Below are 27,533 nucleotides of genomic sequence, written 5' to 3' on the forward strand. Positions count from 1 at the left end.
CAACCTTGGTAAAAAATTCAATAGACCATGAAGCCTTTCCACTCATAACAGATCTCGAAGCCATTGCGGTAAAGATTTCAGAACCACATAGAAAATTCTACATCTGTAATATTTACTTGCCTCCTAACATACAAGTTAGTTACGAAGACCTCTGCAAACTTCTTGATCAGATACCCACACCACGCCTAATTTTAGGTGACTTGAATAGCCGTAATACAATTTGAGGCTCACAAAATACAAATTTAAGGGGCCAAATATTAGAGAACATTATTACAGATTTTCATCTAAACTTTTTAAATGATGGCAACCCTACTTGATTTAATATATCGACATAATAATATTTTCGACAGGTGAATCATCAGTTTTAGATCTTTCTTTATGTGATCCTAACTTAACCATAGGTTTAGATTGGGAAGTATTGCCTTTTACATATGGAAGTGATCACTTTCCCATAGTTATTACGAACCTCAACCATGTGCAGAAACATCAAGAATTTAGTTCAAAGTGGAAAACTAACAACGCAGATTGGCATTCATTTTCTCAATATATTGATAGTCACATATCTAGGGCACAAATAACCAATGATATGAACGAGACTATTAAATCACTCAATGACATAATTTTAGAAGGTGCTATATTGTATATTGGTAAAACAAAACAAATACAGTGACGTACACCAGTACCGTTGTGGTCTTCTAAAGTATGCGAAGAGGTCATAAAAAATAGTAAATCTGCTTTTAATAATTATAAGAAGCACAAGACACCGGAAAACAGAATTAATTTTAAAAAATTAAAGGCAAAAGCGCAGCTTACGATAACGCAAGCTAAAAGGAATTCATGGCAGAATTTTGTATCGGAAATAAATAACACAACTAGTTCCAAGGAAGTCTGGCAAAAAATTAGAAAAATTTGTGGTACTCCGCAGAGGACTTTTATTAAACACTTGAAAGTACAAAATAAAATAGTAACCAAAGATGAAGATATTGCAAACGTTCTAGCGGATTTTTACGAAAGCCTCTCAAACGACAAAAATCCACGTGCAAATTCTTCAAATTCATCATCTGATACCTATACTCTTCCTAATAATGAAAATCCTAACGTAGCAATTAATAGTCGCATTACATTTCAAGAACTTAATTCAGCACTTTCAAGCCTTAAAGATTCTTATCCTGGACCCGATGATATCCCAACCATATTTCTAAAATATCTTCCGGACTCAGCCAAATATCATTTACTTGACATATTTAATTTCATAAGGACGCAACAGCGTTTTCCTTCAATATGGACTAATTCCTACGTCCTACCTCTTTTAAAAGACAAAAAATTACGATATAGTGTGGAATCATACAGGTCATTCTCAATTACTTGTTCCATGTGCAAACTTTTAGAAAAAATCGTTAACAGTAGATTAATGTAGACATTGGAACAAAATCGATTACTGATTACTGAACAAAATGGATTTAGGCAGAATCGATCAACGGCTGATAACATTCTGGAACTCGAAAGCGATATTATGGAATCGTTTGCAACTAATAGAAAATGTATTGCGATATTTTTTGACTTAAAAAATGCCTTTAATACTACCAGGAAACACAGGATTCTAAAAACGTTGTATAAGTGGAATATTCGGGGACACTATTTATCGTTTATCAACAATTTTTTAACCAATCGAACTTTTCGGGTAAGAGTTTCTAATTCGTGCTCGAAAACTCACTGCTTAACAAATGGAGTACCACAAGGGTCTGTTCTTAGCCCAACACTCTTCCTAATAGCGATTAATGATATTTTGAAAAACATAGAAAAAGCACGGATTTATGCTGACGATTTAGTGGTATTTACAAAAGGAAAATATATAGACAGTATGACAAAATGTTTACAAAGCTTTATCCATAAATTGGAAACATGGTCTCTGAATACTGGCTTTGAATTTTCTACTACAAAAACAAGAGTCATGGTTTTTGCAAAAACAGCAAATGTATGTACTGCGTCAAATCTTACGTTATACGGAAAACCAATAACAGTAGATCCTCATATTAAATTTTTAGAAATGCATTTAAACAATAAACTGACATGGCGAGAACATATAAAGCAATTACACATAACTTGCCATAAGAGAATAAATATTTTAAAAACATTATCAAACAGAAAATGGGGTTCCGACCAAACTACAATATTATCAGTATACAAATCGTTAATCAGGTCTAAACTCGATTATGGATGCATCGCTTATTGTTCTGTCAGAAAGTCAATTTTAAAATCTCTAGATACAATACATAATAATGGGCTAAGGATCGCACTACGAGCGAAGTACACCTATTGAGAGCATATACGCTGAACTTGGTGAGCCATCCCTTTACCACAGGCGAATGCAACTGACATTAACACATTCATCCTCGGTATTCTGTAATCCAGAAAAACCTATTTATAGTAACACCTTCACAGATAAATATAACGAACTTTTTAATTATAATGATAAACTAAGAAAACCATAATATGAAAGAGTTAGAACATATTGCAGGAAATTAAACTTTGATTTTCCTGACATATTCGATTCAAACATCACCGATCCTCATATCCCTTGGTCAATCAATATTCCACAGTGTAATGTATATTTGAGCAAATATAATAAGTCGGAAATACGTCCCTCAGAAATAAAAACTATTTTGTCAAATATACTCCAAACTTATAAAAATTTCTCCAAAATATTTACAGATGCTTCAAAATCTAGCAATGGAGTTGGTGTCACTTTTGTGATCAATTCAAGTAAATATCTATTTTAACGATCTCCCCACTGTATATACACAGCCGAATTATTCGCTCTTTATAGAGCAATTAAGTTTATTAATGATACCAATATCGTCAAAGCGGTGATTCTTTCTGATTCTCTGAGTTCGATTACTTCAATTCAACGAGTATATCCTAAACACCCAATTGAAAAAATGATCAAATCAGAGCTTCACACATGTCAAGAAAAAGGAAGAGCAGTTAACTTCATATGGATTTCTTCACATGTGGGTATCCCCGGAAATGAAGAAGCAGACTTAAGTGCGCGTAGTGCAGTATCTAGTGCGGACTAGAAATAATATTAAAGTGCTGTTCAGAAGACTTAAAGCTTTCTATTAAGGCAAAAATCTTAGAAGTCTGGCATAACAAATGGCAAATACCAACGTCTAAGCTACGACAAATTAAAGACACAGTTAAAGGGACTAAACCTTTGTACAAAAATTGCCATGAACAGAGTGTAGTTAACCGATTACGATTAGGCCATACTAGACTCACACACTCTTGTCTTTTTTCAAAATGTAACCCACCAATATGCGAGCGCTTAACTGCGAGCGAACCTTAACAGTAAAACATGTCTTTGAATGTGACAAATTCAAATATCAACAATCTCTTTATAATAGAGATTCAAATTTATCAGTTGTGTTAGGTCAAAATAGTTGTTCAAAGAACTTAATAGATTATTTAAAAGCTATCGATGTGTTCCATAAGATTTAACTTTTTTTGTATAAAATTGCTGACTTTTTTTAGTACTGTATTGTAGGAAAAAAAATCACATGTAATATACCTATTCTTGTAAAATTGTACAGATCCGTCGCTAATAACCATTAGGTTGATGCGACTTTGTCTTTAAATAAAAAAAAATAGTGCATTTTTTCGAGAGATATGAGATCTGCTAATAACAAAAAGAGCTTATATTACTTATAAAACTATAAATAAATATTAAACTAGTATTTCAGTTAACACATTTATTGTGAAAAATAATATATTTGCTGGTTACTAACCTGTTACTCACTGCTTGTTGAACATGTTTAGTGGTTTCCTTCGAATATTTGGATATCTCCGCCAAAATTTGGTGCACTCCAAACTCTAATTTTCGTTTAGTGTCAATAACACTATCGGCAGTGTTTATCATTACTTGGTCTAACCGATTTAAACCTTTAATTTCATTTCTAATTTTATCATAGTTAGTTACAAAGTTTCCTCCAAGAGTAGCTGTAATTTCAGAGAGATCGTTAAGCTTTTCAATGATATCTTCCTGAGATTTGTTGATGTTATTTATAATGCTTTCCAGAACGTGTCGAACTTCGTCTATGGATTGTCGTTTACAAATTGACACGTCAGCTGACAGTTTGTCCAGTTTCTGTAAAGTGGAATTTTGATGTATACCTACGTCGTATTTTTGTGGTAGCTGACTTATTTTATTCTGTAAAGTTTTTACGTCGATCAGGATTTCTTTAACATCTGACTGTTGACCATTAAAAGCTGTAATGGATATATTGTATTAAGAAGAGTACTTAACTTCAATAATATTTAAATCATAACTTTGGAAATTTAAAATTAAATTTAAAACATGCTGTGAAATGAAATAAAAAACGTTTTAAAATATTTATTCAAACCTGTTAACGCCGCATTTCTTCCCTATTACTACTAATAGTATATTACCGTTATATTCACTACTTACACTGCGCCGCTTTATATGTTCATCTCTGAAAATCGTCTTTTATTATGAGCAACAATTTGTGAACCGTCTAAATCCCTATTTTACCACTTCAACGTTCTGTCCAACATATGTGTTTCATATGTCATTAATAGAAAGATATGGTATATATAAATTTTCGTCTTGTTTTTCTTCTTTTTGTGTAGCCATAACTCTGTTCGTTTTTCAATGTGCCTCCAATAATTTGTTGCCATTCTGCTTATATGATCGTTTCATTATACTCTTCTCTTTTTTAACCAGTCCTTGATTTCTTCATTTTGCATCTCCGTCGTTTACCTGTGCTTCTAGCTTTGTCTCAAAATATCTTGCCATCAATTTTTTAAAGGTTTTCATCTACGCCGTTTCTAGAATTCTTGTCGTTCCCTCTGTTTTGGGTCGTATTTCTGCAGAGTATGTCGTTAATGCTCTGATGACGGTTTTGTAAATTCTTCCTTTCATATCTTTCTCTATATTTTTATTCCTCCATATTATTTCATTCACCTATCGTGCAGCTCTCTTTGCTCTATTCACTTGATCAGTTATTTTTGTTTCGAGCTAGACAGTGTGATGCTCAGATATTTAAACTTCATCACTTGTCCTATTATCTGTCCTTCTAGCTCCAGTTGCATCATTTACTTCACAATAATCATGCATTTTGTCTTTTTTGATGAGAAATTATTATGTTAAATTTTCTGGCTGATATATTTATTAAATTGGTGAATCATATGTTGTACTTCATCATCTTCACTTTGAGAGATTAGTATGGCGTCTTCTTTGTAGCGGATTATTTAAAGCTGTTTTTATTACATTTGGTATGCTTTTTTGGTGAGCAGAGTGCGGCTCGGACCACTGCCTGATAATAGGAAAAATATATACACCATTCGTAGACAGGAACCACACAGACATCAACAAAGAACACAGAGAAATAATAGAAAGAACTACGTACACCTTAGATAATCTAGATAACGAGAGAAAACATTTACTTTACTCCTGGAGACTAACACAAAAACTACATGAATCACACGACGGATGAATACGAATATATAAAAAACTGCATGAAAGACGCAGCGCTAGAAGCCTTAGGGCCACGGGTACGGAGAGTAGATAAACCATATTGGTGGGATAAAGAAGTGGAGGAAAAGATAAAAAGAAAGAAGGAAGTATATCTAAAGTTATTACAACAGGGAGACAAACATACAAAACAACAATATAAAACTTGAATAAAGAAGCCAAACGAGAAGTGGTTAAAAATAAAAATAGTGCATGGGAACAAAAATGCCATTACCTAGACAACCATATAGGAGGGATAAAGAGCTCTGAAGCCTAGAGAACTATAAAAACGATGAGAACAACGACAAAAAACCGAGTCATAATAAATAGAACACCAGAGAACACATGGGTAGAGCATTTTGAGAACTTATTAACAGAGAGAAGAGAAAGGTTTAAACAGACAAATGAACAAGTGAAAGTAGAAAGAAGAACCCAAATATCAATAGAACAAGTGAAAGAAGCAGTTAAATGAATGAAATTTAAAAAATCTCCAGGCCCAGGCGGAATACATCCAGAGTTGATTAGGTATGCATCATCAAAACTGTTTGAGATGATCCGAAAATTATTCGAAAGATGCTTAAACGGAAAAGAAGTTTCAGAAGAATGGAGACAATCGTATATCTCTCCAATACACAAGAAAGGCGCAAAGATGGATCCTAAAAACTATAGAGAGATCGCAGTGATTGCTACTATAGGCCGACTATACTCAAAAGTACTACGAAACCTGATAGAAAATTATAAACAAACAACCCGAAGAACAAGCGGGATTTAGGGCCGGACGCTCCACTATGGATAATATTTTCACATTAAAAATTGCAATCAAAAAACGAGTGCAGAGAAATAGAGAAACTCATATAGCTTTGATAGATTTGGAAAAAGCATATGCAAGTGTACCGATCTCCCAACTATGGATAGAAATGGGTAACTTGAAAATAAACACAATTCTTATTAATGCCACTCAAAAATATTACGAACAAAACTTTGCAAGAATTAAAATGGGACAAAAAATCATCTCTCCTTTTCAAACAACAAAGGGACTAAGACAAGGCTGCTATCTGTCACCCACCTTATTTAAAATCGATTTGGACAAATCTTTAGTGAAATGGGTAAAAAAATGTAGAAACATGGGAATAAAGGTGGAAGAAAACAAGTTATATACACTTTTCTTTGCGGATGACCAGGTAGTAATTGCCGAAGACAGCTACGATCTTAGCTATATGGTAAGAAAACTGCAAGAAGAATATGAGGTGGCAGGTCTAAACATGAATATGACAAAATGTGAATATCTCTCAGTGGGAACAGATGAAATATGTGACTTAGTCTTGGAAAAAGGTCTTTGAAAAAATCAAAGACGTGCAATCCTGCAAATATTTGGGGGTCATTTTCAACAAGAAGGAAAATAGCGCAGATGAAATCAGGGAAAGAATATACAAGAATATACAAGGCTGAGCAGCGACCTGTGCCTTAAACTCTCTTCTCTGGCAAAAAACAATTCGGCGAGAAACCAAAAAACACATTCACGGTAGTATAGTCCAAAGTATCACACTTTACGGTTCGGAAGTATAGGACGTCACCAAAGCTAATAGAAACAAACTTATGGCGACAGAAATGGATTATCTGAGACGAAGCTGCGGTAGATCGAAACTGGAGAGAGTTAGAAACGAACAAATAAGAAACGAAATAAAAATGGAGCGAAATATCAATGATGACATAGAAAGAAAACAATTAATCTGGTTCGGACATGTTAAAAGAATGCCAGAGTACAGATGGCCTAGAAGAGTACTGGAATGGATCCCTCCAGAAAGAAGAAAGAGAGAATGACCACGGAGAAGTTGGCGCAACGATATTGATGAAGCAATGGCGGCAAGAGACTTAGAAGAGGCAACTGCATATGATAGAAAAAGATGGAAATTGGGGCCGGAGAAGCGGTGACAGCCGTAATAAATCCGTTATTATATATATGCTTTTTTGGTTCTTACTTGTTTTAATATTTGTCAGTTAGTTTTTCTTCTGCTTTGACTTTTATTGTGTTCCACAGATAAATAATTCAAAATGTAGAGTTTTGAAAAAATCGCAATCAAATATTTCATAAGTGTGTTTAAAAATCAGATTTAAATGATCAAAATTTTCTTTCTGTACCATACCATTTTAATATTATATATACTGATTATTATTTCGTGTTCTTGCTTTAGGGATCTTGTAATATGGTGAGATAATACAAATGTTTTGACTTAATTCTTTGCATATATTAGTTGGATAGGAATGTATTTAATACAAGTATTTTATTAATAATTATACAAACTTATACGAAGCAACTAAAATGTATTTAAACTTCATCCAGAATCCATAGTATTGTCGTGAGCACTTGCTGATACAAGGTTATTGAAAAAAGCCCAGGATTGTTAAGGAATTGCCTTAGTGATACATAAATCTACTAGATCTTTCTTTTTTCATTAGATATCTTTGGATAGGTAGCCTATGCCTTTTTTAGTTGATGAAGAATGGGACGACCTCTGGTCTTATACCTGATATCAATCTTCATAAATTCTTTATCAGCGTATGAGTTTTTATAAAAAATAGTATACGGTTCAGCTTTTCAAGTTTTCTTTCTTTTTAGTTACCTGTATTATAGAAATTAACTATACACGAATATACAAAAGCCCACTTTTAAGGCACTTCTTCTTTTCCTTTTCAATTAAAGCATGCATTGTAATTTTGCGTGTGACCCACAACAAAGAATTTAAGAGTTATTTCTTCAATTGTTAAAAAACTGCGTAAAAGAAGGGATACTTATTCCTATATCTACCTACTTATTATATATAGAAAACCTATTTTAAAGTAAAATTGTGGCTAATTCCCAGTAAAAATAGTAAAATGTACAGCAGTTTTTTGTGAAATTCAGTTGAGATCAAGTATACTCTGAAGTTTCTCATATTTCCTTCTTAACCTTGTGAGTTTCCTTTTCTACCTTTACCACTGCTGCGATACCTACGTAATTACAACATTAATAGTATTTACGAATTCCTAATTCATTTGATATATTGCCATAAAATATTTTCCTACTTATTTTTTATTTTAATATTTAACATTTGAGAAAAGTACCCTCACACTTGCACCAGCATAGACATGAGTATCGTCTTCAAAACCATAAGTTTTTGTTAAATTTGGCAGACAAATCTTCAAGACATCTTCTTCTTAGAGTGCAGCTTCCCTACGGAGGTTGACAATCATAATGGCTATTTTTGGATTTTTAACTGGTCATTGTCAACCAAGCAAACACCTCCACACACTGGGGCTAGCAGACCCAAATCTATGTAGGAAGTGTGATCGAGAAGACGAAACTGTAGAGCATGTCCTATGTGAATGCCCAGAGTTATCGTTAATATGAGAGTACGCGTTCGGTGAGTCCTGGCCCACACCTGCCCACATAAAGAAGATGTCTCCTGGTGACTTGTCCACCTTCCTAGAAATGGCAGGATGGACAATGAGTTAAGAGCGACAACTCCCTGGGAGGATGCACAATGGGTCAATTGTGGCCTAAGTGCTGTGGAACTTAACTCTCTACAGATACAGAAATAATTACACACATACGCTACAGCGACATCTATCAAACTTTTATCGTCTGTTTGTTTATAAAGTGACGTGTTATAGGATGCAAATTTTAAATTCTTCATGTCAGTTCTTTTATCGTCTGTTTGATTTTTAAACTTTTTAAAGCTTTAAATACAATTGTTACTAAAAATGTTTGTCTGTATAAAGTTAGTGTTGACCCAATTTACATACCTACCATTATTTGTATTAGCAAAACTTTTCATAAGAATACCGGTAATTTCTGTCAAACCATTGATATTTTTTAATATATCTTCCAATTTGTTTGTGGCAGTTCTTTGTTCAGCAGACAGTTCGTCCATTTGTGGAAGTTTACGTAGCTGATTTTGTACGTTTTTAATGTTGCTTAAAACTTCTTGCGTATTTGATTTCTGAGCATCTAAAGCTAAAAACAAAGTTGTTCCATAAAAATCTGGTTTAAGTTCAATTTAAACAATAAACTTCAAAATAAAGTCCAAAAACTACTAAAATAAAGAAATAGGACTTTTAAATAGATCAATATGATAAATAAGGCCAGAACTTATTGATTATAATAATAACATCAGGGCATATATGAGGAACATAGAATATTAATGGTGTAACTCCGAATGTTAAATTCTGATGATTGATCTTAAAATTAGAATAAAAAATTCAGCAATACTTAAACATAACTCGAGTGTTTACTCATAAATAATACATTATAACACAAGTGGACTTACTGACAAATTCAGAAGTTTTACAAAAAAGAATTCCTTAAAACTATGAGGTAAACAAAAAACTATAGACTAAGACCACTATAAATCTGAATGATTTTTTTTAATTCATCTAATCATAATATCAGTTCATCCTCAAAAGATATCTTCGAGGTTTCGTTGAACGAAACATGTTGTATATGAGCGCCGTATTTTCGAATTCTTTAATTAATCTTTGTAGGTCATCTTCATTTTCGGCTGTTATTATGGCGTCGTCGGCGTAGCATATTATCCTTATTTTCTTTTCTCCCATTCTATATCCTCTTCTTTTTTTAACTTTCTTTATGATTTCATCCATTATCAGATTAAATATTAATGGGCTCAGCGAATCTCCTTGTCTAATGCCAGTTTCATATTTGATAGGTTGTGATAGTTTTCCTTTACATCTTACCATAGCTATGTTATCTTTATATATATATATATATATATATATATATATATATATATATATATATATATATATATATATATATATATATTCTCAATGGTTTTTACTAAATCCAGTGATATTCCCTTTTTATATAATAAATGTATCGCGTCCCGAACTCTCACTCTATCAAACGCTTTCTTCAAATCTATCAGACACATATATGCTGGTTTGTTGTATTCCAGCGACTTTTCTTTTATTAGTCTTATTACAAAAACTGCATCCGTGCATGATTTTCCTGTCCGAAATCCTTGCTGTTCCTCTTGCAGAGATATTCGTTCGTTTATTTTTATCGCTTTTATTCTTGTTGTCAATTTGAGTTTTATATTTAATAGATTTATTGCTCGATAATTATTGGGGTCTTTCTTATCTCCTTTTATTAAGAACATCACCATGATCGCTCTCCTCCATTCATCTGGTATTCTGTTCGTGGTGATTATTTTATTAATAAGAAGTTGCAGTTTTTGTATAAGATGATCACCTCTATATTTTAAGAGTTCATTTGGTATTCTCCTGGTGATTTTCTGTTTTTTAATTTGTTTATTCCTTCTTTCACATCGTTTTGGGAGATTTCGGTCTTTTCCTCAGTTATTATATTTGGCGTTTCTGGTAAAGGTTCTTCGTTTTGTTTTTTAAACATTTCTGTCAGGAAGGCCACCCATGTATCCTCTTGTATGTGTTCTATTTCAACTAGTTCTTTCATTTCGCTTCTTTGTTGTCTTATGAAGTGCCATACTTGTTTCTGTTGTATATAGAAATCCATATCTAGTCCTTTCGTGAATCTTTCCCAGTAGTCTGTTTTTGTTTTTCTTACCATTTGATGAGTTTTAGTTCTTATTCTTTTATATTCTTCGTATGATTCATTCGTCTTATCTGACTTATATTTTAGGAAAGCTTTCTTTTTTTGGTGACATTTTTGTTTAACCTCTAGTGTAAACCATGGTGTTTTCGTTGACCACTTTTTGTTTATTATTTTCGTTCCAAGTGCTTCTCGGGCAGCATCCAGAATATTTTTCTTAAGTTTTCTCCAGCTAGTCTCTACATTGCTTTCATTTTCGATATTCTCCATTTGTATTTTCTATTATAGCCTTTTTTTATATAATGATTTTATGGAGTCGTCTCTTAAATTTTCTCTTTTTATTATTTCCTCTGAATTGGTTTGTTTAGCTTCTCTTTCCATCTTTCATTGAATCTAATTTTACCAAGTACCAAATAGTGATCGCTTCCCACGTTGGGTGACGTCAAACTTCTCACATCCACTATCTGTTTATGGTGAATATTTCTGTTTGTAACCACATAATCTATCATTGATCTATGTCCTCTTGTATTTTCAATTGTGTATTTGTGTTGAGTTTTATGATCAAAAAATGTGTTGGTTATCCTTAGTTCGTTTGATGTGCAGAATTCCACCATTCTCTCTCCGTTTTCATTGATAATTCTTTCATTAAACCTTTGTTTTATTCCTGGTATAACTTCGTCTCCTATTCTGGCATTGAAATCTCCCAATAATTTGATTTTAATGATATTAATCCAAAAAAATGTATTTTAAAAATTTCCTTATAAAAGGTATATTAATATAAAAACCCTATCGGGCTACATCACAGAACGTTTTCGGAATAACTATTTCATCATCAGTGCTATTCTAAAATAATAACCACTTTAATTAAAGCAAACGTAAAAGTTTAAATTCTGAAAGGTTATTACAACAATTTGGGTGATACTTACTGGATTTACATGTTTGAAGCCACTAAATATGTGAGTAAAAACCCTTTAAATTAGTAAGATTAACTTTGAATTACATCTTTGATATTTAAAAACTGATGTTTAAGTTATAAAAGGAATTGATCACATGGCAACGTAGGACTCCACTGGGGTTGCTAGTCCTTAGACGAAATGTCTGTGAGGACTTGTTGATAGCAACTAATTAAAATGACATATTAGGACGGAAGTATGAACAAAGCAGTCAATGTAACCGAAGTATAAATATGGCAGCACCCATATTTTAAAATTTGATTGATTATAACGTTGCTACTGATATAAGCCAGAAACATTTTTATATGCCTGATAATATCAGAATCATTCAAATATCTAGAGCTTGTAGTACCTCTTAGCTCTTTGCAATTAGAGGAATGACGTTTCTAAGTGCATCTGTGCAGACGGAGGTTACTTATCTTAAATATATATGAAAATATTTCTTGCAAACTGTACTAATGTGTTTTATTATTACTTGTCAATAAGTATTAAAAATGTATATGCTTTCCTAAGCAAGATCCATTTTTAGGGCATTTTCTATTTACGGGTGAAGCTTTTACCACGGATAACCATAACATGTTTTGCAACATACACAATATGTGCAACCAGTAGGATCTATTTCAAATCCCACACTAGTACATTCCACAGCGACTTGCTGCCAAAAGGGTAATTATCTGCATTGTGCGCTACAATAAAGCATCGCCTGTGGATGTCGATTGGCTCAACGAAAAAGAAGTTAATGCAAGTGGTTTAATAATTTCTGAACCCTCTTCGTCTGCTCTCCGGATGCCACTAATAAAAGCATCTGAGTGTCTGGAAAACCTATGGACAGAGGAATGGATGACGGAAGAAATACTAAATCTTTTTGAACAAAGAAGTCAATACAACGACAAAGCAGATGAATACAGAAAGAAACAAAGAGAAATAAAACAAAAAATACGAGCGGCTAAAGTAAAGTGAATTTTAGGCTTCAGAAATGGAAGAATTAGAAAGAAACATGACATGTTCAATTTGTAGCACAAGAGAGTTCGTGAAGGTATTGGCCTTTATAATAAGAAACACAATATGTAATAAATGAGTGCAAATCCTTGCCCATGCTGATGATATCAATATTACTAGGAGAACGGAAAACGCGGTACAAAGGGCGTATGTAGCTTTAAAAGAATCAGCTACAAAAATGAGTTTAATAATAAATACCAACAAAACGAAGTACATGAAAATAAGCACGCAACCACAAATTAGGCGACCACTTGTTATAGAAAACGACTTCATCGAAGCAATGAACGAATTTGTATACCTGGGAACGCTCCTTAACACTGAAAATAATACTACCGCAGAATTTGCACGGCCAACAAATGCTATTTTGGACTTAATCTTCTTCTTAGATCCAAAATTATGTCGAAAAATACAAAAATAGAACTCTATAAAACAATAATACGCCCAGTCCTAACATATGATTCAGAGACCTGGACTCTAACAAGAAGTATTGAAAACATGTTAATGATGTTTCGAAAGAAAAGTACTAAGGTGAATTTATGGAGCGGTAAATGACAATGGAGTGTGGAGAAGACGATACAACTTTGAACTATATAGAAAATATCAGGATATTCCAGATAACAATGTTGAAAGAAGCTAAGGTTGTCCTTATCCCGAAAGGTAGAGGTGAAAAGGAAGAGGTGCGATTTCGGCCAATTTGCCTTCTTAGTTCGATAGCTAAATTGTACGAACAGCTTGTAAAAGGCCGCCTTGAGTGAGAGCTAGAAGAAAAGCATGCGCTGAGCGACCGCCAATATGGTGTTAGGGCCAAAAGGTCCCCCATAGATGCGGTCAGAGAAGTAACCTCTTTAGTTACGCAGGATACAAAGAGATGGGTGGCTCTCATCCTGCTTGACATCAAGAATGCCTTTAATACGGAATCATGGGAAAAAATCATGTCCAGGCTGAGAGAATTGGGCGTTAGTGAGTACCTGGTCAACGTAATTGACAGATACTTTACTGACAGGTCCATAAGAGAAAAAGATACCAGCATCAGTTTGTCGCAGGGTGTTCCGCAGTGTTCAGTACTAGGTCCCATCCTGTGGAACATCCTGTACGATGGGGTGTTGAAGCTACAGATGCCAAGGGGATGCACTCTTGGGGTGTGGAGGTTGCACCGGTTAAATCGATTAAGTATCTGGGACTCTGGTTGTTGGAGGGACTAAGGTTCGGAGTACACATCCAAAATACGTTGATACGGCTGATGCCAAACGTTGGAGGCCCAGATAGCACCAAACAAATGGTGCTACATGGAATTTTCCAGTCGGTGGTAACCTACGCTGTGTACGTGTAGCGTCCTAAACACTGCAAAATACGCTAAGCTGATGAAGACTTCGCAAAGGCGAATGCTCCTCAGGGTATGTAGCGCATATAGCACAGTTTCAAATGAGGCTCTATGTGTCATTGGAGCGGTGATACCGATCGTTTTGTTGTGCAAAGAGCGCGCGAGGGTGTATGCGAGGAGGATGGATGTAAATGTGGATGAGAATTAGAGGAAAAGCAAGGTGAACGAAGGAGCTTATTCCCGATCTGAAACCTTGGTGGGAATGTAAGTTCAGGAAACTAGACTACTTCCTGATGCAGTTTCTGACCAGACATGGTAGTTTTGGCACCTATATTTTGTCATTATTCTTACATAGCACCGAGATCTGGACTCTGAAAGCTAATACGATCGATTGTATCGAGCGACATACACAGCTCATATGTCGTATGTTATTAAAAACTGTTATAATACGAAACATTTCATACCTAGGACATATTCTTCGAAAACATCGGTGAAGAATATTTCAGCTTATCATGAAAGGTAAAATCAAGGGCCGCAGATGAATTTGAAGAAAAGCTTAAGAGCAGGAAGAAGAAAATTCCTACCTCGTGCTTTTATCTCTTATTCTAATTGTATTGCCACATAAAGGATGAAGCCATAAGGATGAAGATGGAAGAATGGAGTAAGGAAACGTAAAAAAATTGTAACGTTAGCAGTCAAAGTTGTGGAGCCGTGCAAAACGTTACAGTACGTTACATGAGGTGAAAGAGGGTTTAAAAATCTTTAAAAATTGCTTTATGTAATACTTGAACGTCCCCCAAGTAGTCCTGATTATAATCTGCTTAATTTTTATTTTTAAGAACATTTGAACTCCTTAGTTTATACAAATGAAACAAGACTAAGGCAAAACACAAAATACTATTTTTCAACGTCTAATATTGTCTATCACTAGAGTATAATAGACCAGCATGATTGACCTAAAGAAAGCGTTTGACAGAGTAAGACTTAAAGATGTAATCCATCTTCTGAATAATAGAGAAGTTTCCCTAAATATTATAAAAACTGTCGATAACATCTACCAAAACAACAAACATTTATGTGTCTGATTGACCTAAAGAAAGCGTTTGACAGAGTAAGACTCAAAGACGTAATCCATCTTCTGTATAATAGAGAAGTTCCCCTAAATATTATAAAAACTATCGACAACATCTACCAAAACAACAAAATGGAAGTCAGAATAGATGGACAGCTTACAGAACCTATAGAAATAGGCAGCGGAGTAAGACAAGGGGATTCATTGAGCCCCATGCTCTTCAATTTGATCATGGATGAAATCATCAAAACCGTTAACAAAGGAAGAGGATATAGAATGGGAAACAAAGAAATCAAAATACTTTGTTACGCAGACGATGCAATATTGATAGCCCAAGATGAAGATAGTCTGCAAACACTGGTCCAAAGATTTAACATAAGCGCAAAAGAATTTAATATGACAATCTCATCTTACAAAACTAAAATAATAGTAGTCAGCAAAGAACCAACCAGATGTAAAATAGAAATTAATGGCATCAGTATTGAATAAGTAATGGAACTAAAATACCTGGGAATTACACTGTCTAGCTATTGAGACCTGGACAAAGAAGTGAGAGATCAAGTACAAAAAGCAAATAGACTGGCATCTTGCTTAATAACATTATATGGCGAAACAGACACATTGACACTGAGATGAAGTCAAGAATTTATAAAACCAGTCTAAGACCGATAATGACATACGCCTCAGAAACAAGACCCGACACAGCCACAACGCAAAGGCTACTGGAAACGGCAGAGATGAGAATACTGAGAAGAATTACAGGAAATACGCTGAGAGATACGAAAGAGAAGTGAAGACATTAGAAGAAAATGTAACGTAGAGTGTATGAATGAATGGACACAAAATAGATAAAAAGAATGGAATAACAACATAATCAGAATGGAGAAGACCTGTGTCGTCAAAATAGCAAGAGATAAGTCACCAATCGGCAAAAGAAGTATCGGACGACCGCGCAAAAGATATAGTGACAACCTTCCATAGAGGTATTAATCCGCCCATGAACAAGCAGAATTGCTTATAAAGAGGAAGAAGAAGAATATTGTCTGCGTCATATTTTTAAATCAAAATCACTGAAAAAAATGGTCAACTTAATTTAATCACAAAAAGTTTCAACTCATTTTTTGCGATCAGGAAGCATTCAGCTAGAGCTTCCTGCATGAAAATATAAAATTATAAATCAAGTAATATTGGCATATTTTGATCAAAACCACCTAACCTTAGTATACTATGTCCCAATAGTTATAACTTTCCTGTATACACAATAGCAATAACATTTAAAGCTTGATTTACAAATATTATTATTATTTTTTGGTTGGAAAAGTTGTTAATGTTAATAAAATTTACATACCATTATTTGTATTAGCAAAACTCTTCATAAGAGTACCGGTAATTTCTGTCAAACCATTGATATTCTTTAATGTATCTTCCAACTTGTTTATGGCAATTCTCTGTCCAACAGACAGTTCATCCATTTGTGGAAGTTTACATGGCTGATTTTGTACGTTTGTAATGGTGCTTAAAATTTGTTGTATATTTAATTTCTGAACGTCCAAAGCTAAAAACATAGATGATAAATAAAATACTGGTTTAAGCTCAATTTGAACACTAAATTCAACAAAAAATTACTAATCTATAATGTATAAAATCAAGTAATATAAATCTCAAATAAATGTCCGCCCCGAATAAGGTTGTGACCCTCAATATTTATGGATCGGTGTGAGCGGAACAAGGTTGTAATCATCAATTCTGTTATATTGGTATACAATTGGTCGCAGAAAATCACCTCATTTGATGTTTATGAGAACATTCAAGTCGAGCCGCGGCAAATAGGTTGTAACATCATTAGAAATATTAGACATGGCGGATGAAGCATGTGTTAATGTGAGTGTGGTCACAGAAAAGCAATTAAATAAGTCGCGAAAGAGAAAAATTAGGCTTAGTGAGTGGAAGAACAATAAAAGAAAAACCCTACGAGACACTGGGAAGCAATATGTTTCCAGAAAAGGTACTGTTGTTCCTGAAAAAGTACCTCTAGTAAACGTAAGTACAGAAAATTGTATTTATTTCCTGATGTTAAAATAACTTTGGATAAATAAATTAGGTTAACAGGGTTAATATAGGTCATTTTTTAAATATGTTTAACACTACTGAAGCGTGCCAAACTATACATTTTTAAAACGCTTGCATAAAAATGTGTTTAATCCTAATTGAAAGTATCTTTTAAATTTTAATTAACTATAAAAAAAAAATAAATTTCAATACAAAAATAAGTAAACTGAAATTTTGTTGGCAACTGTGTTTTGCTTTAACGCGTTTTTTTTTGTGCAGGCTAGAACTTGTCGCTGTAAGTATGGGTGTGACGAAATTAACTTGGAACAAAAACAATTAAACAATTCTACAGTGTTAGCTATGATAGACAAACAATGTTGGATTTAGTAGATGTGAAAAGACGATATGTTCCTGAAGGTGAATCGCGACGAAACTGTTAGTTTACTTATACGTTGCCTGTTGCAAGCACAAATATACCTACGTATGTGTCAAAAAAATCTATGTTCCATATTTAAATTTACGCCCAGGCGTATCCAAAAATTGCAAGAAAAAATTAAGTTTAATCAAACATTTTCTGATCAAAGAGAAAAACATAAAAATAGACCACATGCGATCTCCTATGAAATAAAAGTAGCTGTAAAAGAGCACATTAAATCTTTTCCAAAAGAAATGAGCCACTATTCCAGAAATAACACTCAAAATCTTATTTTGCCTTAAGACCTATCCATAAACAAAATATATCTACTTTTTAAGGCAAAATTTCCCAATTTTCGTTGCAGGGAAAATCTCTTCCGATACATTTAATTCCGAATTCAACTTGAGATTTGGCACACCTAGATCGGACACCTGCGCTCGATGCGATAAGTTTTATGTTGAGACGGTATGTGCCAAATCTGAGGCCGAAATGCAGAGACTTCAAATCAAAAGCAAGCTACATCACGCAAAAGCAGAACAAGCATATGCTACCTTAAACGAGGATATAGAATTAGCTAAAATAATTCCAATATTATTGTTCTATGTACAGATCTACAGCAGGTACTGTTTTGCCCGACACTAAAGTATTCTAACTTATTCTACCAATGTCAATATTCATGTTATAATCAAGAAATCCACAATATGGGTACAAATGAGGGTTTTATGTGTCTGTGGCATAAAATTGTAGCAAAAAGAGGTTCAGCTGAAACAACATCCTGTCTACTGGAATATATTAAGTACCACTAACTTTAAGCTTAAAGAAGAAACAGAAAGAAATTAATTGTTTGGTCAGACCGATAAATAGGACAAAATAATAATTGGCGTAGTATTGCATTATACTACAGTAGACTCCCTCTATAACGAGAACTGAAATGCCAGACTAATTACCTCGTTATAAGCCGATCTCGTTATATCAGACAATCATAATACTGTGCATGCATATGAATCTGTAGTTTTCTAAACCATTAACTTCCTATAGTAAAGCCATTCGGAGCAATATAAGATGCTAATAAATATTGTTTGAATGGCGTTTTTGAAAAAAAGTTATTTACTTTTATTGTCAATGAAATATATTAAAACATAAAAGAGTTGTTTACTTTTATTATCAATGATATACGTTAAAACAAAAAAGCTGTACTTATATTTTTTTCCAACTACATAATGTATAAACCGTATTTTCAAGGATAACATAAACTATTGCTTCTGCAATTTTAAGAACTCTGTTATTTTTAACTGCTTTAAATGGTCCAGTATCATTCTATCATATATTTTCTAAAGATGTGAAACAGTTGTATTTATTCATTGTAAAGAAGTTTATTGCGGGCTGCAGTTAAGTTTATTGAGGGGCTGTTTGAAAAGGTATTTATTTATAGCCACGACCGGACTAAAACGTAAAAAACACGTTTTTGGATCTTATTTTCTGTCGTTATAACCAAATTTGCCTCGCTATAGACGGTTATAGTTCAATAGAAATTTCACGGGACATCTAATGTATCTCGTTATAAGCGAAACCTCGTAATAACCGTGTTCGTTATAGAGGGAGTATACTGTAGTACCTGCTCACTATGAGATATTTTACATCTGTGGAGCAAAAGTTTTTAGTTAGCGGACATAGCTTCTTGTCCTGCGATAGGGATTTCGCTCTTATTGAGCGTAAGAAAAAAACAACAACAGTGTATGATCCAAAAGATTGGATTGAAGTTATAGCCAATGCAAGACCTTCTAAGCCATTTATTGTGTGTTTTCTTGAGAGAGCCGATTTTAAAGACTTAACTATAGTCGAATAAGCTTTACTGAAAAACAAGACTAAAATAACTGAAGCGGTATGGTACAAAATTACCAGTGATGATCCTACAAATCTATTATATCGAGAAAGCCACAATGTACTGCGACCTTGGACTTCCCATCTCTTGGCTTAAAAAGAAAGAGGAGTTTAAAATCGTTTTTTGCCATTCCAATTGAAAGTCTTCCTGTGTTGTATAAGAATCATTTGCCACTGAAGAAAGAAAAAAAAAAGAACTTGGTGGATATGTGTGTTTATATTCCTAATCCAGAATATAGGGAATTTTATTTAAACCTTACTTCAACGGAAAATTAAAAATAACTTGTTTATTATCTTTGTTAATAAGGTAGGTTTATATTAATAAATATAGGTATAGGTGTTCCTTGAAAAATAAATACCATTTTCTTAATAAGCAGTTATATTTGTCTTATTTCCTTACGTTTGCACACAATATGTTAAAAGGTTGTAACCAACGCATTTTGATGAATTTCAGTGATGTTACAAATTTGTTCCAATAAACTGATTTTCTATCGCCGTATATAGCCTTAAGTTTTTTATGTATAAAAATGTATGCTATATTATCCTCTCATAAGTTTTTTTGTTTTCCTAATCCAATAATAAAAAGTACATTATTGATCTTAAATTTGATTACAAACGAAAAAAACGTTTCCTGACAAAACATGATTTTGTGGGTTACAACCTTATTCGGGGCGGCCATTCAAATACACAAATAATATACATAAAGTAAGAACCTATGCTGATAATAATAACATCAATGCATCTATTTCACTGAAATGTTGATATTATTCCTTATAAATGGCGTTTAGCAAGGGGTATCCAAGGGGTCCGGACACCCCTTGAAATATTATCAAATATTAAATTGGACAATTTTATCATCGTATCCATAGTTGAACAATTATTATTCTATATTAGATACATTTGATTTTACTGGTAATAAACCAAAAGTATGGGAAGATTTTGTATGATTTATTCCTATGTATGAGTTAACTGGCGAAAACTTTGCAAACTCTATTTTAGAATATATGTATTAAGAAACTTTGATTAGATATGAATGAGTGTGTAGGCCAGGGATATGATGGGGTCTCTAATATGAGTTGCAAGTATGAAGGTACCCTAACAAAAATACACGAGTTGTACCCTTTTGTAATTTACGTACATTGTACCAGTCACAGATTCAATCTTGCATTGTCCATTATTATGTCATTGACTAATAAGAAACTGTTTAGATAATACCAATTAAGTAAAGAAAAAATGCTTATGCTAGCAATGCTCTAAAAGATGAAATTCAAGTTCACATTCCAAATTGTAAAAAGAAAAAGGCTTAGTAGCTTGTGCGAAACTAGGTTTATTGAACGTCATACTAGTTTGTTGAACTTCGTTAAGTTGTTTACACTTATTTGTATTAGTCTCGAAGAAATTTTTCAATCTGGTCATGAAAGCTCAGGAACAGCTAGTGCGTTTTGTTCAGTAATAGAGAAAAGCAGTTTCTTAATTTCCCTCTTGGTTTGTGAAAAGATCTTAAGCGTTGCGCTTCCATTATCCATATTTATTTAAAATGTTTCTGACGATTTCGTTAGTGCTATTGAATGTACCAAATATATTATCTCTATTCTAGAAGATTTAAGAAACAATTCCAAAAATGAATTTAAAAAACTCTTATCATAGTGTAAAAGTGACCGTTAGTGTGCAGTTTTTGGATGAGGAATTACTAAGCCTTACTTCATTAACAAAAATGGATGTCCAATAACTCATAATCAAGAGTGCCATATTACTCAAATTCCCACACCGTTTATAGATGAACTATGGAAGTTTTTCAGATCAAGAAACTTTGCCTTCTGTTGCCAGTTTTCTTCGGCAAGAGAGAGCAATATACCAAACAACACAGGCTATAAGATCTTTTCTAAGAAAGACTTTTCACCGATTTTTCTTCTCCATCCTAATCTCCAGAGTTTATGTCATTAGATACATTTCATAGGGGTAGTCTGAAACTATATTTTCCGCGATAGTTCCCTATTATTAACAGTACAGCAATTAAAAGCGAAAACGATTCAAACTGTGCATCTAACGTTATGGAGGTCATTTAGAACATGTTATTTACCAACATAAGATTTAATTAATATTAATCAAATGTTAATTTATGGTTAAATAGTACTTTTTAAATTTTCAGTACTATAAATTAATAACCATACTGTATTAATCCAAAAATTCTAAGGGAAGTAACTAAAAACGTAGAGAAATAAATTAGAGTAGAGTAAAATAGAGTACTTAATAAGTAATGTTAAGAGAGGCAAACAACAAGATGATAATCGGTGTTCCGAAAGAGTAATCATAAATTTAATTTTAAATATTAGTGCGCGAAATAAGCCGTTCAATTCGTTGAAGTTTGTCACGTATTTTAAACAAAAAAAGAATTACAGACTTCTTTGACAGTCTGTACTTCCCAAAGATCTCTTGGTAAGTATAGACTGGGGAGTGAAACTGTTACCCACGTGTGAAATTTGTCGTTGACGTTGGAAGTCAACAGTTACTTTTGTTTAATTTCAATAATAGTGGATACACTGTGTTGAAAAATAACTAACGCAATAGACATCTTAGGTCGAGTGGAAGAATGGTTAAGCAGGCACTCATATTGAACAATTTGCGCATGGGTGCCGCCAGGATTATTTTCAGGGGCACTTCTCGGGAGGGGGGAGGCTGCATTTGCATCTACACATTCTATTAACCAACCAATATAAAATATAGAACTATACATGTATAGCTAAGTAGGGTAGACCGGGGCTAGGTGTGACAGTGGCTTGTTATAACAAAATAGTTTTACAGACAAACCATAGGTCGCGGCATCGCCCAGTTTCCCAGAATTCTTCTTCCGCATGGCCTCAGTCTGTGTAGTTTGATTGTGATGTTATGCGTTTCTGTCACTTTATAAAATTGTATGTCATTTCGTTGTAACAAGGTAAGAAACTTATTTTAGATATAATAGATAGCTTGTTAATTCCTCTCTAGTAAGACACAGTTTGGTTTCTATAGGATGTATCGAGGTCTGCGCGAGTGGCATTATGTAAAATGGCGTACGGTGGGGCTAGTTGTGGCGACAGGCTTGGGGCACATTGTGACAGTGTCATAACATACCCCTACGAATTTTAATTCGTGTTTATTGGTAAGCACGTAAAGTAGGTCTAAATATTAACTACCAAAAGACAAAAATGATGACTAATTTAATTCCGAGCCATCCTTTAAGGGTAGAAGACATCGAAGTTGAAATTGTTGACAGCTACATATACCTTGGACATACGGTAAAAATTAGCAGAGATAATCAAACTGCTGAGCTGCTAAGAAGAATAACACTGGGATGGGCAGTATATGGAAGACTGCGTGATATTTTTAAACGTGATATGCTTATCAGCTTAAAAAGAAGAGCCTTTAATCAGTGTGTCCTGCCTGTCCTTAAATATGGCGCAGAGACACACCCTAACAAGGACATCTACACGAAAACTACGAGTGACGCAACGTAGAATAAAAAGATCATTGTTAGGCATAACGTTGCGAGATAGTGTAAGAAACGAAGAAATCCGTAGAAAAAATTATGTAGAAGACATTATAAAACACATAGCCAAAATTAAATGGAGGTGAGCAGGACACGTCGCTAAAATGAAGGATAATAGGTGGACCAAAAAAATCTTGAAGTGGAGACCGAGAGCGGATAGACGAAATCCGGGAAGACCACCCACAAGATGGACTGACGACATAAAGAGGATTTGTACCAACTGGATTGCAGCAGCGCAAGATAGATCTGCATGGAGGTTTTTCGAGGAGGCCTATGTTCATCAGTGGACTACTATGGGCTGATAATGATGATGATGATTGGTTTGTTACAGATAATGGTGAGAAATTATAAACGGAAAACAGAACGTGGTCGGAGTAACATAAATGTTACGAGTCAGCCTCATTAGATGTTAAGTAAGTTAAGTCTCGATCATGTAGTTTAAGGCAAGTAGCTGAAAAATATAGTGTTAACCGGATGTCCTTACTTAGATATACTACATTATATAATTTAAAAAAACAATAAATCAACCCAGATAAATGGGAAGAAATGGGTTACAAAAGGCCTCGAATGATATTTTCACAACAATAAGAAGAGCTTTGTGAATATGCTGTTCAGGCAGCAAAAATACTTTATGGTATTAGCCCAAAAGAAATAAAAAGTGTAGCTTTTGAATTTGCTATAACGAAGAAAGTTCTACTGTCCGAGAATTGGGTAGCAACAAAACAAGCCAGTAATGATTGGAAATGATGGATGATTGGTAAAATAGTCAAAGTCAGACCGGATATACGACGGAAGAAATAGATGGAAGAAGACATAAAAAAGATGATAATAAGAAACAGAAAACTACTTAAATAAAGAGGAAAATGAAAAAAAAAACAGATATTTTCCAGATATTTTAGAACATTCAAAGCGTGCAAACTTCCCCCATAAATATGAATCTTCAAACGGAAATAACTCCCTCAGAAGCATACACCCTACTATGATATCGTAATTATAGTGAAAATGATCGCCGTTTTGTTACTGTATATTGTATATACCAATATTAGAAGTAAAGCTGCCTGTATAAATTTTATGCTTGAAAAATAATGTAAGTATAACGGAGATTTGTGTAATATTTGAATGTTTTGAATTTAAAAATTGATTAATTTGTCAATTAGTACCACCCAACAGAAAAATCTACATACCACTGTTTGCGTTGGCAATACTTTCCATAAGAGTAGCTGTGACTTCTGTTAAACCATGAATATTTTTCACAGTATCATCTAATTTGCTCACAGATGTTCGTTGGGCAGCTGCTAATTCATCAATTTGTGGAATATTGTGAAGTTGGTTTGGTAGGTTTTTAACAATCCTTAAAATTTCTTGTAAATTAGACTTTTGAGAATCTAAACCTGCAACCCAATATATTTTTACAGCTGGTTAACATTTTAAAATATACATACCATTATTTGTTTTAGAACAATTCTTCACGAGATTGTTGGTAGTGCCAACAACCATGTTACCAACGTCTCTCAGAATATCAATGTTTTTCATAGTAATTTCTAATTTTTTAATAGTTTCTCGTTGACTTGTTGCCAATTCTTCTATCTGAGGTAGTTTATGAAGTTGATTTTGTACATTTTTAATATTTTGTATGATATCTTTTGCACTAGATTTCTGGGAATTGACCGCTAAAATCATAAATGTTTTTATAATTCCTATAAAATAATATATTTGAAAAATTGTTTATGTGATACCAATACCAAATAAAACTTAAATTATTTATTTCTTCTCTACAATTATTTGTTGTACTGTGAATACATTGTTGGAGGAAGAGCTGATAAATAGTAAAATGGGACATCATCGAAGTACTCAACAAATTTTCAATAAGAAGCAACTACAGATTATTTAGAGCAAAGATATGATTAAATTTCAAATTGGAAATAATCAAGATGATAAAAAATAAATGGATTCCCCAAGAAAACAACGACCTGTATGAATATACACTAAACAGACATTATACAAGACTTGGAAGACGAAATAGAAGATGTAGAGCAGTCAAATAATGGCATTAGGAAGGCACTAAGAGAAACGGAAAGGGAGTACTGCCCGACCGTCGTGACTCATAAATAAAAACTAAGCCAAAATACAAAAGAGTTAATAGATAAAAGAAAATAGCTTCTTCTTCTTCTTCTTCTTCGGCTTTTCCCATTATGAGTTCGCCGTTTTCGTCCTCCACAGCACTCTATTCTCCCAGTCGCCTTCTCTGAGGTCGCTATCTATCATAGCATTTCCGACGTGTGTTTTCCATCTTGTAGCAGGTCTTCCTCTCCGTCTTCTTCCCGGCGGGTCCCAGTTTAATATTCTTTTCGGCCACCTATGCTCTGGCATTCTTTGTACATGCCCGTACCACTGCAGGGCTCTGTATTCCAACTTTTTTGTAATTGAGCATTTGACTTCCATTCTGTTCCATATTTCCTCCGTTCTTATTCTATCGGCTCTTGTGATTTGTAGACATCTTCTCATAAAGTCCAGTTCAACTGTTCTTATTTTATTTCGTATTGTTGTTGTCATTGACCATACTTCCGCTCCATATAGGGTAATATTCATCACTATGCTTTGAAAGATCCTCTTTTTGTTTTCTTTGGTTAGAGTGTTGTTCCATATCACTCCATGAAGTGCTCTTGTGACTTGTTTTCCTCGTGCTATTTTCATTTCTATATCTTTCATACAAGTACCATCTCGGCTAATCATTGACCCTAAATAGGGTCAAAAAAATAGCTGACGTAAAAATACGACTTCAACCAGACAACAATGAAGAAATTAAATAAAGATATCCAGCTGTGAATCCGAAAAGTCGTAAGAAAAAACAATACAAAAAAAATAACTAAAATAATTCAAGAAAACAAAAGTTTAAAAGTTTTGACGCAAAATGCAAACAACATAGGCAACAAAAATATGTACAAAATGAGAAACAAAGATGGAAACATTACAACGGATAAAACCAAAATGCTCTAGGTTGTCGAATGTTTTTATCGTGAAATGTATGAGAGCACCGACGAAAGCCAAGATCAGCCCCTGCACAAAATAACAAACTAGGGATCAGAATTAATGTCAGAGATACTTTGTTTATGCTCAGTCCTGCTGGAAAAATGCTGAGATCATCGGAAAGCAGTATATCTATGCTTCATCTTCTTCTTCTGGTTCCTATCCGTTTTGGATGTTGGAAATCATATTGGCAATCATGACCTTGCTCGCTGCTCGAAACAGCTCCGTTGAGGTTTTCTTAAACCATGTTCTTAAATTCCGCATCCATGATATTCTCCTTCTACCGGGTCCTCGCTTACCTTTGACTTTACCTTGCAATATAGACTGCAGCAGGGAGTAACGGTGCTGATTTCTCATAACGTGTCCCAGATATTGCAATTTTATGCGTTTGATCGTAAACACAATCTCTGGTTCCTTCTTCATTTTTTCTTCCTTGTCCTCTTCTTAACTTCCTTGTTCGTGATCCTTGCTGTCCATGATATTCTCAGCATTCTTCTATAAAGCCACATCTCAAATGCTTCAAGTTTTTTAATAGTGGTGTCTGTAAGCGTCCATACCTCCGCCCCGTACAACAACACAGAGAAAACATAGCATCTCAAATGTCTCATTTTTGTATCTAGGGATATGTTGTGTCTTTTGAAGATATTATGCTTCATAATATTAAAGTATTTGACTGTGTCAAACATAGTGCGCTAGTAATATTCTGTAAGGAAAAAGATTAGACTCTTAAGATCTAAAAATTATTCGATACCTATACGAACACCTGGAACAATAGTACAGTTTGAAAACAGACCTAACAAAATCTGCTGAAATTAAACGTGGAGTGATCTTTCGATCTACAATTAAGGGTGCGTTCATTACGGAGACCATAGCATGGTATCCTCGCCTAGAGCATAGCACTGACAGTGAACGCTCGCATTAAAAATAATGAATTTATTTTACGTTGCAATGATAACATAATGCCATCCTATGGTCCGATCGAGGGTCGGCGCCTCGTTATGAACGCACACTAAGACATAATTTTGTGAAGTGCTACATATATTCCATACTGCTATATGGAGTTGAAACCTTGACGTTAAAAGTTCTCAGTTTGAACAGATTTAACCTGGTTATATAGACGAATATTACTAATACCTTAGACTTCCCACATAACACAATTTAGAAGTTCTCCACCAAATGAGCAAAGAACGTGAG

The 27,533-nt window shown here is 33.9% G+C and overlaps 1 protein-coding gene across 2 annotated transcripts in view; it reads right to left on the reverse strand.

The window, feature by feature from the left end:
- LOC140437300 (uncharacterized) overlaps positions 1 to 27,533 on the reverse strand; it is a 74,613-nt gene that overhangs the window by 14,396 nt on the left and 32,684 nt on the right. For both annotated transcript variants that reach the window (XM_072526743.1, XM_072526742.1), the window contains exons 6-10: positions 24,755 to 24,982; positions 24,497 to 24,703; positions 16,790 to 16,996; positions 9,318 to 9,524; positions 3,786 to 4,266 (exon numbers count right to left, since the gene is read on the reverse strand). In XM_072526743.1, coding sequence (XP_072382844.1) covers positions 3,786 to 4,266; positions 9,318 to 9,524; positions 16,790 to 16,996; positions 24,497 to 24,703; positions 24,755 to 24,982 — 1,330 coding nt within the window. The remainder of the gene's footprint in view (positions 1 to 3,785; positions 4,267 to 9,317; positions 9,525 to 16,789; positions 16,997 to 24,496; positions 24,704 to 24,754; positions 24,983 to 27,533) is intronic.

This window comes from Diabrotica undecimpunctata, chromosome 3, assembly GCF_040954645.1.
Source record: "Diabrotica undecimpunctata isolate CICGRU chromosome 3, icDiaUnde3, whole genome shotgun sequence".
NCBI classification, from domain to species: domain Eukaryota; kingdom Metazoa; phylum Arthropoda; class Insecta; order Coleoptera; family Chrysomelidae; genus Diabrotica; species Diabrotica undecimpunctata.